Consider the following 14364-nt stretch of genomic DNA (forward strand, 5'->3'; position numbering starts at 1 on the left):
CAAGCCACAGGAGGACAACTGCCTACCATCCGCAGACGAATGGTCTCACGGAGCGCCTGATCAAGACCCTCGCCGACATGCTAGCAATGTAAGTCGACGTCGAGCACAAGACGTGGGACGTGGTCCTGCCGTAAGTAACCTTCGCTTACAACACGGCGGTGCAAGAAACAACACAGATCACGCCGTTTAAGCTGGTTTAAGGCAGGAGCCCGACGACGACGCTCGACGCCATGCTGCCCCACGTCACAGACGAAGAGAATGTTGACGTCGCTAGCTATCTGCAGCGCGCCGAAGAAGCCCGACAGCTCACCCGCCTACGGATCAAGAACCAACAGAGGACCGGCAGCCGACACTACAACCTCCGACGACGCTTCGTCGAGTACCGGCCCGGCGACCGTGTTTGGGTTTGGACACCGATACGCCGACGAGGTCTGAGTGAGAAACTATTGCGCCGCTATTTCGGACCCTACAAGGTCATTCGACGTATTGGCGCACTGGAATATGAGGTCGTGCCAGACGGAATTTCGCATTCACAGCGGCGCCGCGCACGATCTGAAGTGGTCCACGTGGTGCGTCTGAAACCCTTTTTCGGACGCTGACGAGCTTCTTTATTTTGTTGTTTTCTTTGCTACGGGTGTTTCTTTATTACTTTCGTTTGTATGCAGCATCGGGTCGATGCTTTTTAAGAGGGGGGTATTGACACGTGTACTTATCGTTATCGCGCGACCACGTTTTGCCACCTAACAAATGTAATCGCACAGTGCGGGACGCGCCTGCATGTATCCGAAGTTTCTGGAAAGTTATCGATGCTTCTACCCGGCTGTCTGTTGTCGCCGAACGTTGTGTTATCTGATTTCATCGCGTGACGCGCATGGTGTAGAACATTGTGGAAGGCACGCGGGTCCGAACGATTAGTCTGGAACATTCGACGACTGCTGTATAGGCTCCGTGCAGTTACCCAGACGGCGATACCGTCGGCTTACTGGTAGCGCCACTGAGCGGCCACGAGATAAACTCTGGTGGGAGATGTGCGCGCGCGAATTCGGGCGCGGGAGCTTTGCGAGCCATGTCGAGCGGCGTGCCCACGTTACTGGCGACCGGTTTCGGCCAGCTTAACGACCTAAGCTGTTTTTTCCGCGGCGGGAACCTTCGTAAAGGACGACTCCTTTTAGAAGCCGATCATGTGTATGACGTGAAAGAGCTGCTGCATGATGGAGGTTCGGAAATCACGGCAAAGTGCATACCGCAAACCAGAATCAACGCACCTGCGAGATCTGTCAAGATTGACGTAAGTTGCCCAAATATTAATTGTATTGTTTGAGAGCTGAAAGTTAAATTTTTTAGGTTGACAAAAACAGAAGGGTGCTGGCGGCGAGATGCAATTGCCAGGCAGGAGTGGCTGGAAAGTGCAAACACGCTGCTGCTGTCGCGCTGTTTGTGCACACCACCACGTGCGACAGCAAAACAAGTCGACCACGAGCATGGGGCGTTCCTGCATCCAGGAAATATTGCCCCAAGCACTCACTAGTCGAAGGCACCTTGAAAGAGCCTGGTAGGGTTTCATCACAACGCTCATCTGACTGAAAACGTTTATCACAAGGTTGGCAGATTGAAGAGCACTTATTAATGACCATGTTTTCACGTTTCAGTACGTGCCAAGAGTTTTCCCGTCACTCACGTCCTTCAATTCTTTGATAGCATAAATTGCCCACTAGTGGATGCCCTACGCGCAGAATCCCAAAGCTTACCTCCTGAGCCCACACAAGCCATCTCTCCTGGGTCACATTCATTAAACCTATTTGACTGGGAACGAAGTTACCAAATATTTCACTGCTTTTCTTCTGAGCTGCACGAGGGCAGGCTCATTCTGAAAAGGATCAACTTCATCGAGAGGTTAGTAATTTTTTTTACCTGCACGACTGACCAATGCTTTTCATTGTAGGGTAGTCCACCATTCAGGCAGAGCTAAATGTTATATGAATTGCATAAGCATGCAGAATTTCCAATCAGTTCTTCTTGGCATTCCCCGTGTAGGTTGCCTGACCCACTTCTGAAAGTTTACAGAAAATACGTGGCAATTGAACCAGGGGATGTAGCCACTTTGTGTACACGGACATTGGCAAACAAAGCTCTCTGGGGAAACGAAAGGTTTCCCAGAATTACTGCCACAAAGGTATGACACATCGTTTATTTGGAATGGACAGGAAAGCATTTTTCTCAGTACATTGAGTGAATATTTATTATCAGTGATAAAACTTTGTAGGCACACAGGATCCTGACTTGCCCTGAGGAGGGCCTTCATGACCGTGCAAAGCGCATGGTAATGGAGGTGCCCTTCAGTGGTCCCTCTGTCCAGTATGGAGTGGCAATGGAGCCAAAAGCTCGTGTAGCATTTCAGAAAGAGTATGAGGTGACAGTCGCAGAATTCGGATTAGTTGTGTGCCCCGAGGAGCCTTGGCTGGCATGTTCACCTGACGGCATATTTAGGTAAGGAGTTCCGCAAACTTATTTTGTTCAGACCACACCAGCGTGTTTTTTTTTTTTTTCAGAGACAAATATGGAGAAACCATCCTGCTTGAAATAAAGTGCCCGTACAGCCGTAGAAACACCACACTGAAGAATAAGCCCTTGCTAAATTACTTGTGTGGCGATGAAGTCATCTCCCTACGACGTAGTCATCAGTACTTCACTCAAGTTCAGATGTGCATGCATGTGCTGGGACTCGATGTGTGCCACTTTTATGTGTACTCGAGCGCAGACATGCTAATGATACCTGTCAAGAAAGACAGTGACTTCCTGCTGTCTGCTGTGCCAAAGCTAAGGCGCTTTTATTTTCAGTACTTTTTGAAGGCATTACATGAATGTGCAGGCCTATGAGGCAAACCTAAAGAATGAAAATGTGGACTGCAAAACAAAACCGCACACACGTGAAAGGGCTGGAAGCATGCCATTCCTGTGTATTCAAGCATAGACACATCAATAACGTGATCAACTTCCTGTCATCTGCACTGCCAAAACTGTGATATTTTGATACAATTAGAGATGTGCTGGCTGATACTTACACCAAAATATACATATATGTGGGTTGTGCAATAAATACACTTCATATAACGTCCTTTGCAGGGCAAGTCCCCCTCTTCATTCACTGTTTTGCAAAGATAGGACTTTTCAAATTGGTTATTATAGCTATCATATGCAGGATTGCATCTGCATAAGATGTGAGTTCACACGGAATCTTATGTGTGATATCAAATATTTTCAGTCGTTGAATGACCCTCTCAACATGTATTCGTACTGACGCAGTTTCATATGTTGCATTTACTTCCGATTCAGTGAACTGCTGACTACTAGCAAACGGTGGCATTACCAATGTCGCTTTCTGGGTACCGACACCTGTCTTTATGCCAGGAAAACCCTTGTCTGCTAAGACCAGGTCCCCTGGCTCTAGTAGTGACAGAAATCCAGACTCAACAGTTGCCACTGAATCTGTAGTCCGTCCTCCAAATCCTTTTGAGACAAAAGTGACCAGGCCGTTGGGTGCAATGCCAATTAAATATTTGATTGTATGCCTACTCTTGTAATGTGAATACCATAGGTTCTGTTTTTCCACTCCATTTGGGATTTCAGTTTCAAGCTCCGTGCAGTCAATAATTACTCTACAACTTGGGTAGTGCTCCTTGAATGCAGGTGGCATAGTTGACTGAATAACATTTCGTGACGGCCAGTAGACCCAACTTTTTGTGGCCACATTCAAATTCACGAGCATTCCCTTGAAGATTCGTGCTGCTGTAGTTCTGTGCACATCAAAAAGAGCTCCAAGGACAGAAAATGGCATGCCATGCCTCAACTTCATCAGAAATAACAGAAGTTTGTCCTCAATGCACAACTCGCTCACGGCCCTCCTCATGGGTGGCAAAACGCTTAAAAGAAGAGCAAAAATGTTAAAACTGACAGCTGTTAAAGAATGAAACTTCTCTTCATCTTCGGTAACTGAGCTGTGACCAGCGAAAATGGGTTGTTTATATAAAGGCCCACAGCTTTTGTCAATAAATGTAGTGCTACATCTTCCCACGCCTGTAGTGGACACCTCCTTGTGGCTAATATAACATGATGCATATTCATCGGTCAACTCAGAAGTGAAGGTGAATTCACTGCTGAAGGACGAGTGTCCATCTTCTGTCATTGTTGACACCTGGAAGCAATAAGTTAAAAGACAATTACTAATCAATACCCCAACCCTGACATAGGATATGCTTGCTTTCTTACGTGAACAAATCGCAGGCCAGAATCAAAGAGAGCGCCTTGACTGCTGTCAGAAGACACTGGACTGTTGTCGCTGCCAGCAGCTTGAGCCTCCAGAATTATGGCCTCCACACTTTGCTCGTGTACATTAGCAGCCTATGAAATGTAAATGAACGAATAAATGAGCATTTATTTTAGTTTTTGCTGCACAAAAACCGTGGACGATGAAAACAGGGCCTGGAAAAAAGCAGGCTTCATCGCCCACATAAATTAACTTCATTACCGCTTCAGCTGCTTGTCCATGCACCTCAGCAGTCTGCTTGTCCAGCAGCATCCTTTGCTCTTGCCTTCTTCTTTTCCTAGTGGGATTGAAGTGCATTTACAGAATAAACAGAGATTTCAATGTTCACCTAGTCCAAAGAGAGTTGAAAGTCGCCTAATATATCACACAGATGTTCAGTAACTGTGAGCAAAGAGCTCTGTATGATGATGTTAATGTGGATCCCTTCTTACCTGACATAGCGGTCTTCAGAGAGTGGGCCAGGTGCTGTCCTGTATGTAGCAGGAAATATGGAGGGGTAGTAGGCTGGATGCCCCTCTTCATTCACCTTTACACCGCCCACAAAGTGTTTGCTGCAGATCCTTGTGTATGGAGTAGGTCGCCAGCCTGCGCCGTCCTTGCTGCGGACAAAACAGTTTGTGTGGGCAACAACCACAAAAAAAAAATCGTAAACTGTGTGGTCTGACGCCTTGAATCGACACATGTGTCATGAAGGACCTCGTAGTGGAGGTCTCCCGACTAATTTAAGCCACCTCAGATACTTTAACATGCACTGACATCGCACAACACACGCGTTTAGCGTTTAAAAACACCTATCCTCCTCGATCAGCATCTCAACCTCATCGTTAGACGATACCTGTGGTGCCTAAACTGTTTGTGCTAGACTCCATCGAAACGCAGCTGCCGCAGGCGGGGCCGAACCGGCGTCGTCGGGACAGTAGTCTAGCGCCTAACACCTGAGCTACGATGGCGGGGCAATAACAACACAAAAATGACGCGAACCCTAACACATCAGGCCAGTTAAGGCTACGTGCCACGAAGCAAACGCTAAGATGTAGCCAAAATTGCATATTCTAAGGTCTGTATGCTTAACAGGTAGTGTTTACAACCCTGTTAAGAGTTTGAGGCGAATAACAGGCGATCTCATTCCAACTTCGCATATGACTATCAAAATAATGCATTGTATCTCGTACAGTAATGTGAAGGAAGCATCCTGAACGATAAGCAAATGAATGCAACAACACATGAACGGCGCACGTTTGGTAGGGTGCTGCTGCTACTCACTTTTGTCGTCGGACAAGAGCAATCCAGCGTTCCCGTCTCTTCGCTTCGTACGGCTTGCTGGGGAACCTAAAAAAACTTGTTCCAGGCGAGTTCGCGTAGGTGCTGTGGCAATTCACAACGCAGCAATTCACGTTAGAACGCGGCATGTTGCTGTTGCAATCCACGACCGACGCACTCAGACCGCTCAAACACACACACGCTCGGAGAGCTTCGCGCGCGCGTCTCCCACCAGCTCCTCGCATTCCGCCGCGAGGGGCGCCCTCGTCTGCGCTGCAGTTACTCCTGCACGGAGCCTATAAAAGCCGACGCGCTTGACTCGCTGATCAGATTTTCGACGGTCGCCGACTGTGTTGGCCGCTTTCGTTGTGGTATAAGTGTAGCGTTTTGTGGGCACAGGTTCGCCCAATAAAATCTAGTTTTGCCTTCCGCAGTATTGCCACTGTGTTCTTAACGTCACCACCACGTGACAATTTCGCGAAATAAAACCACCCATGGAGCTGCACTCAAATTTCACATTTGGGAGTATCGTAATCTTCGGTGAATGTGTTTTGCTGTCCATGCGGACCCCGCATATTGGCGGCCACTTGCAGACCCCGCATGTCTTTCGATGCTCGCTCTACAAACAACTGCACATAAGGCCGAAAACTTCGATGTGCTTTTGTCCATCAGCGACGACATTCTTCTTCTTTCCGACGTGGCCTCCTTCCGGGAAGAGCAGTGCAACGGCCGCAGGGTCTGTCTTTGCGCCAGCTACTCTGCTTAAAGGTGCGTTGTTATCCAAGACGAGCTGCTCAATAAAAAGAACTACGCGGCTGATGGTGGCCGCCTGCTCTTAGCGGTGCCTAAGAATCTGAGAACACACGTGCTCCTCACGATTACGTGACCACTAAGCATGTGGGTTTCAGCAGAATATAGCACAGTATTCAGGGCCTGTTCTACTCGCCTACTATGCGACGGAATATAGAAAAGTATGTCGCCAGTTCTTACAGAGTCAAGTGCACTATTTCTTCTCTGGTAGGACTCCAGCCTGTGGCACCACCGCCATCTCATTTTGAAATGGTTGGAGTGACTCTTCTCGGCCCATTCCCGCGCTAATCAAACTACAATAGTTGGATTACGGTGTGTATAACCAAACTGGACCCTCTACTCGCAGTTACAAATGTAAACAGAGAACGGTCGGACGACCATGTCATGACCCCTTTAACTAAACGCACCCCATCGTAACAATACTATGGGGCAACGCGTCGTGTTATTTAATTTTTTTTAGCGGTAGGAAACTTGTGGCTTGTTGTGACTGTGCAGTACCTGAAGTGGGTCTGACGGCACACCGTGTCAGCGCAATCACCGGCCAGTCCCGCATCAAATCGCGTGCTACCACGCATCTCCGAGTCTATGCTATGCAATATCTCGTGCTCGCTCGTTACTGTTGCATTCAAAACCTATGGGTACACCACGTCGACAATGCACGAAATTCAAAAACTGAAACTGTTTATAACGAACAAGAATTGAGGCATGTATATGGGGTTGCGTGCTGTAATGTTCCCTTTGCACCCTAATGTGTTTTAAAGCAGGTTATAAATGCTCGTCATCAGGTTTTTAGGCGATATGAATTTTAGGCGCTACAGTGCCGGCATAGGCTAGGAGTGTCTAAACGCATAACTTTGATGGGCGCGACGCTATTTCATCTTTGACGCAAATGGGCGCAGCACTGAAACGGACCAGCAAGGCAAGCGTGTTTCACAATGCTTCTGCAGATGCACACAGCATAGCGATGACGTAAACAGGGACATAGGTGTATCGTCAGGTCGCGCATGCGCTCCTGGAATGGCCCCTTCTGATTAGACTGATCAACGAAGCACGTGTCTGTTATCGGACAGTCAGCCAAAGCTATATATACCTGTAAGCATCCCTGAATAAGAGGCACTTCTTGTTCTTGTTGCATCCATGCTGGTGGTCGTCACTGCGCACCGGAACATGGTGTCAGAAGTGGGATAGAATTGCGCAAGCAGTAACGCACCGAAAGACGGGCGTCTCAGTGAACCGACAAGATGGATTTAGTGAAGCCGCCGCCGCAACCCCTGGTGCTGTCCGGGAACACCGCAAGGAATTGGTGCCTGTTCAAGCAGAGATTCGAGCTGTTCTTGCAAGCAGCGGAAACGGCGAAAGCACCAAGGTCCGAGCCAGCCAAGACTGCGCTCCTGCTCACCATTGCCGGAGAGGACGCCCTAGAGGTATTCAACAATTTTTCGTTTTCGGACGACGAAAGTAAAGAGGATGATGGAACAGTGACGGGAAAGTTTGAAGAATACTGTCGGCAACAGCAAAACGAGGTGCATGAACGGTATGTCTTCCGTACAAGGACTCAAGCTGAGGGGAGCCTTTTGAGCATTTCGCTCCAGACCTGAGGAAGCTAGTCCAAAGTTGCAATTTTGGGGACCTAAGTGATTCCATGGTCAGAGACCAGATTGTTTTCGGCACCGTTAACCCGGAATTGCGAAAGAAAATGCTGAAGGTTAAGGACCTTACATTACGCAAAGCTGAAGAAATGTGCAAGGCGGAGGAAGTATGTGCGGAGCAAAACAACGCATGGGTTCAAGCAGAAAAACAAGTGGCACCAATCGAAATGCGCAGTTCGAATGTTCAGCGTGCGCAGTGCAAATGTCTGGCGCGCTAGGAACTTGCCTCAGGCTCCGAGCAAAAGTTACGCTCAACCTGAAACGGAAGTAGCGCAGATCAAAACAAAGAGGCAATTCAAATGTTCCAAGTGCAACCGCATCCACGAACGTGGCAGGTGCCCAGCCTTTGGAAAAAAATGTTTCTCGTGCCGTGGCGCTAACCACTTTTCGGCTTGTTGTAGGGAAGGTCCTCAAATAAACGCTGTGAGGAAAGAGCACGCCGATTTTCATATCCTGGATGTTGGCGTGGGCAACAAAGCTGATTGGGTTATCGACGCCCAAGTCGCGTCCCAACTGGTGCCTCTGAAGGTAGACACCGGCTCGCAAGCCAACTTGCTGCCTCACACCATTTATTCAAAGGCTCAAGGTGAATCAATGTTTGAAGACAAGCCCCTCTGTTCTGCGCTGACACAGTGGCAACGTCATCAAGCATATCGGCGTGGCTACGCTACCAGTGACTGTGAACAACCGGAGCGAGTACTTTGACTTTTTTATCGTCAGGAAGAGCAACCAAGCCATCCTTGGGCTGTCGGCGAGCGAAACTTTAGGACTGGTGTCGCGTACTGTGGGTTCTGTTCACATGAACAGTACTGACAAAATGACGAAGGAATTCCCAGAGTTGTTTCAGGGTATCGGCTGCCTGGCACACCCGTACCACATGTTCCTGCTGGAGGAAGCAACGCCGGTGGTCCAGCCGGTGCGACGGGTGCCCCTGGCATTGCGCGAGCCCCTCCGAGAAGAGTTGGACCGCATGGAACGTGCAGGCATTATCGTCAAAGTCAGCGAGCCGACGGATTGGGTAAGCCCCTTTGTCGCGGCAAGGAAAAAGGATGGCAAACTTCGCATATGCATTGATCCCAGGCGCATTAAAGCAGGTATAAAGCGAGAGCACTATCAATTGCCAAAAAGAGAAGATATTGAGGCAGAGCTGGCCGGAGCAACATTTTTTACGCGCCTCGACGCGTACTCGGGTTTTCATCAAATCCCTCTTGATGATGCCACTTCAAGGATATGCACAATTGGAACGCCGTTTGGTCGTTATCGCTTCTTGAGACTTCCCTTCGGAATCACTTCCGCACCGGAAGTATTCCAAAAAACCATGAATGAAATATTTGACCAGGCCCCAGGTGTGCGTATATATATCGACGACACACTCGTATGGGGGAGCACGAGGGAAGAGCATGATAGCCGCCTCCGTACGGTTCTGAATTTAGCAAGGAAGGCCGGCCTAACGTTTAATGCAACAAAATGTAGATTCGGGGTGACTAAAATAGACTTTTTGGGCGATGTGATCAGCCAACACGGAATAAGTCCGAACCCAACAATGACGTCAGCATTAAGCGAAATACCTCAGCCAAGCGACAAAGCAGGCGTCCAAAGAATGCTGGGGGTCGTAAACTATTTCGGTAAATACATACCCCATTCGGCAGAAAGAACAACACTACTGCGAAGCCTACTGAAGGACACGGTCTTTGAGTGGTCTCAAAACCATTACAACGAGTGGCAAGCTATCACCGTATTCTAAGCAGTGCGCCACTGCTAGCCATATTTGATCCGACCCGAGAAACCAAAATCTCTTCCGACGCATCACAGAATGGGATCGGCTCGGCCCTACTTCAGCGGTATGGTGACAGTTGGCGGCCAGTAGCCTACGCTTCCCGGACAATGACCGAGGCGTAACAAAGATACGCCCAAATAGAAAAAGAGACAATGGCTATAACATTTGGGTGCGACAAATTTTTTTCACTTCGTGTACGGTCGCAAATTTATCGTTGAAACCGACCACAGACCGTTGCTAGCTATCGCGGCTAAAGCCGTTGCAGACATGCCTCCAAGATTACAGCGTTTTTTCTTGCGCTTATTAAGATACGATTACGTCCTTCACTTTCTCCCAGGGAAACAACTGCTCCTGGCAGATATGCTATCAAGATCGTCGCCTGTCTCTCCCCGCAGCGTGGATAGCTTCACAGACGACGTCGACATACGTGCAGTGGGCGTGGCTTCAGAATTGGTGAGCAAGGAAATGTTAGACAGACTAGCAGAAGCAACAGCCGCTGACCTAGACTTGCCAATTGTGTTACGCTGCCTTAGGAACGGCGATGAAATTAGTGCCGCGATGAAACCGGTTTCCCCTGAGTTATCAGAAGTACAAAGCATGGTGATGAAGGGATCTAAGGTTGTTATCCCAAAGCTCATGAGAGCTGAGATGCTCACTCGTATTCACGAAGGACACTTAGGCATAAATAAGTGCAAAGCAACTGCCCGGCGCTTGGTGTTCTGGCCAGGGCTGAGCGGCGACACCGAAAATTTGGTCAAGTCGTGCGCCGTTTGTCAGAAATACGCATATAAGCAGCCCAGCGAACCGATATTACCTCGACAGATCCCAGAACATGCCTGGTACCGTGTTGGGGTTGATCTCTTCATGTACGGCGCAGACTCCTACTTATGTGTGTTTGATGCATTCTCAAATCTTCCGGAAGTCGAGAAACTAGCTGACACAACAACAGGAACTGTCATAAGTAAACTTAGGGCAGTTTTTGCACGATACGGAATTCCCATGGAAGTCTGCACCGATAACGGCCCGCAGTTCTCATCCCATGAATTTGCCCTGTTCGTATCCAGATACGACTTCAAACACGTGACGTCAAGTCCACGATTCCCGCAGTCCAATGGTCTCGCCGAGAATGGTGTCCAAATCGTCAAAAGGATCACAAAGAAAATAAGTGAAACGAGGGAGGACTTCTGGCTGGGTCTACTCTCCTATCGTTCGGCCCCTCTTGAAGACGGCCGCTCCCCAGGAGAATTGCTTCAGGACAGAAGGTTACGTACGCGGCTGCCAGACTTCTGGGCCTGCCCCAGGAAACAAGCACTTAGGCGCCAACCTCGACAATTGTCAAGCAGGAAACCCCTACCCGAACTCCAGAAAGATGCAGTAGTAAGGGTACGGGGAGACACGTGGGACCGCAAGGCTCGAGTCATGGACCTGGTGGCGCCGAGGTCCTATCGCGTCGCTACAGAGGACAACCAAATACTCCGACGCAACCGGCAACACCTTCTAGCCACACGTGAGCTTTTCCAGACGGACTTGGGAGAAGATGAATCCGAGAGCGAGGAGGTTTCCCAGGCGACGATGCCTAGGAGGGCGTCGCCATTAGAATCAACCCCAACTACGCCATTTCAAGCAACGATAGCTGCTTCACAGTCAACAATGCTGCCCACGCAAGCAGTGCCAAGGGGATCCACCCGGCAAAGACAGCAACCCAATCGTTTGCATTACGGCCGGGATTTTAAACAAGTCTCGTATCTTACTCTCAACTTACAACATTATCCCGGGGGAAGATATATCGTGAGGCCGCGCATGCGCTCCTGGAATGGCCCCTTCCGATTAAACTGATCAACGAAGCACGTGTCTGTTATCGGACAGTCAGCCAAAGCTGTATATACCTGTAAGCATCCCTGAATAAGAGGCACTTCTTGTTCTTGTTGCAACCATGCTGGTGGTCGTCACTGCGCATCGGAACAATAGGTACTGAACAAGGGCTGTTCGCAATGCGGCAGCCTTTAAATTTTGTATATCGAACATGTAGATATACAAATATTTACGAAAATGTTTTTTTCTGTTATAAATACGTAATTTACCTCAATCCTAACCCTAAAGTATGTAATATAGAAAACCGAGGCTCGTGAAATTAGCGTTCAAGATTGCGCCATTTGGTATAGCATTACGAAGTAGAAGCAGTGCGGAGGAAGCGCAAGAAACGGCCGAGGGGGCAAAGGGGAAGCCTTTCTTTTTAGGCTCTTGGCTGTTCCTTCAATTTCTCCGTATTAAGTCGCCTATTACGATAATTAGTTAAGTGCAAATCCTTGCTTCGACACCCGCACTGAAGTAGCTTAAATAAAAGATGGAGTTTCAACATACTGTACATCCTCGAGTAAGGCTATCGGTGAAAATAAAACACGGAGCCAACAATTTCGCTCTTCCTCCTTGTTGAGCCATGAGAGTAATAATAATCCACCATCTTGTTAACACGCAAATGCGGCCTTTAGTTGTACAACTTGTGCAAAAGTTCGCAAGAAGAGCTTTGTTTACACCACTTGCTTGCTATAGTCTGCTACAAGTAGCACGCGAGACATTTCTACAGCACGCCGCCAAAGCCGCACCACCAGCTCGCTGCATGCTGCTTATATTTAGGTCTAAGTGACCAGCTGGTGACACGTACTTGTCGTAGTCGAGAACCGTGTGTATTCTGTGCGCCACCGTGAGCACGGTGCTGGCGGCAAAGCTGTCCCGGAGTGTGGCTTGGATCAGGCTGTCCGTGTCGCTGTCCATCTGCGAGGTGGCCTCGTCCAGTACCAGTATCTTGGGTCTACGCAGGATAGCGCGCGCCAAGCACACCAGCTGCCGCTGGCCCACACTGCACAAATGCGCCCGTTGGCTCGCCCCTTTCAAAAGCAATAGCAATGTTTGTAAAAAAGAATTTCAGCTGATTGTTCGAAGACCACTGTAAGGCTGCAAACGCGAGGCACAAGCAAGGCCGGTGGCACCGAAGAACGTTGAGTGATTTTTACCGATATTTGTGTAAGAATAAAGGATGCGCACGTTGGAGACATCGCTCCGTTCGTTTAGATTACCTCGAATGACAAAAAATATGTGTGCCAAAAAGAAAAAAGAGAGACAATTAATCTACGCCGTGACCTTTTTGAACTGAAAAAAGAGCGGCGCGTTGTTCTTGAGGAGGCCTACGAGGAAACGCTGACAGGGTCTTTGATGGCTGTGGGAATCTGGCCTGAGTGAATAGCCGAGCTATACTGGCCCGTGCTATGACGGGGATAGCGTGCGAGAATTCCAGGGCGTCTTCGATGCTGTGCTCGCGAACGTTCCCCCCCCTTCTCTCACCGCTCACTGCAACTGGATACAGACACCTGACTTGATGCACTGGCACAGTAAGATGTGAAAAACTTGTACCGTGACCTTGGAAACCTGTCCACAGACAAGATAATGGTGCAATACGTTAGCATATGGCAGCTGAAAGTTTACTGATAACTAGGGGGCCTAATAAGTATAGTTGCGATGCCCTGCTTGTAATTTTCCGCAATGAAATAATTTCAAAATAATGAAGTAGGAGTTCCAGTGAAAGTTATTCGCAGCAGGACATGAGGCGTACCTCAGGCGCTCACCACCCGTTCCGGTGCGTAGCCGGAGCCCATCGGGCTGCCGCTGCACGTACGACGCGAGGTGCGTCTGCCGCAGCACCGCATGCAGTTCCTCGTCCGAGTGGCACTCGCGAGGGTCAAGGTTGGCGCGCAGTGTGCCGTCCACCAGGCATGGGTCCTGCAACAGCGTTTCACCCCTTCAGGCAGCATTCGATGGACGATGCGCTAAGGACGCTCCAAAACAACCTCGCATGTTTGATTAAAGCGAGCACGCTTATCTTCATCAAGGATGAGGAAAAGAATACGCTGCGATGGCAGTTGACTGACATTCACTTATGCCAATTCATATGGAAGAAAAGACATTGTTTGATCCGCCTGGAATTAGAATTCTCAAGTCTTTCAACAGTTCTAGCTTGCTTTTCCTTGTCGAGGTAATTGCCGGCCTCTACTAGGTAACGTTACGCCTTTGGCCTCTGGCATGTCCTGAGCTGACACAGGCAACGAGCAAGCCCCGAAGGGGAGTCGGCCATTGACATCAAAATTTCATAGGAGGGCAAAAGACTACTATGATCCCTCGGGCACTGCCACTTCCATGGGCGCACCTACAGCGGGCTCCAATTGCCTAAAAACCACGAGGCGTATACGACACTTTCGGTGGAGAACTCTCTGCTTGCCTGGACAATGGACCCCTTCACCGATTGTATCGGCTGTACGCGAGAGGTTACGGAAGGGGAAGGTTTAGATGGGGCACAACTCGGACGCCGCCTATTCCAATATATGTAAAATGCTGAAAGTATATTCTGAGATAACCACTGGGTCGAGTTTAATGAAGTCTGTTTAATTTGAGAGAGAAATTTGAGAGAGAAACTTGAGAGGGAAATTTGAGAGAGAATGTTAAATTCTAGCGACTTCTCGAAGCGCAATTTTCATTCAGGGCCGAATTTTTAT

The 14364-nt window shown here is 48.9% G+C and overlaps 2 protein-coding genes across 2 annotated transcripts in view; both read right to left on the reverse strand.

The window, feature by feature from the left end:
* LOC126529684 (multidrug resistance-associated protein 1-like) overlaps window positions 1–14364 on the reverse strand; it is a 102120-nt gene that overhangs the window by 49933 nt on the left and 37823 nt on the right. Inside the window, exons 6-7 of the mRNA XM_055069891.1 lie at window positions 13428–13594; window positions 12483–12677 (exon numbers count right to left, since the gene is read on the reverse strand). Of these exons, the coding sequence (XP_054925866.1) occupies window positions 12483–12677; window positions 13428–13594 (362 nt within the window). The remainder of the gene's footprint in view (window positions 1–12482; window positions 12678–13427; window positions 13595–14364) is intronic.
* LOC129384483 (uncharacterized) lies at window positions 2801–5821 on the reverse strand. The gene is made up of 5 exons (XM_055069976.2): window positions 5588–5821; window positions 4756–4923; window positions 4526–4601; window positions 4267–4398; window positions 2801–4192 (listed from the first exon to the last, which is right to left on the reverse strand). Exons 1-5 carry the CDS (start codon window positions 5731–5733, stop codon window positions 3143–3145), a joined length of 1572 nt encoding a protein of 523 aa, XP_054925951.1. The 5' UTR covers window positions 5734–5821; the 3' UTR covers window positions 2801–3142.

The sequence above is a fragment of the Dermacentor andersoni genome, chromosome 9 (assembly GCF_023375885.2).
Source record: "Dermacentor andersoni chromosome 9, qqDerAnde1_hic_scaffold, whole genome shotgun sequence".
NCBI lineage: Eukaryota > Metazoa > Arthropoda > Arachnida > Ixodida > Ixodidae > Dermacentor > Dermacentor andersoni.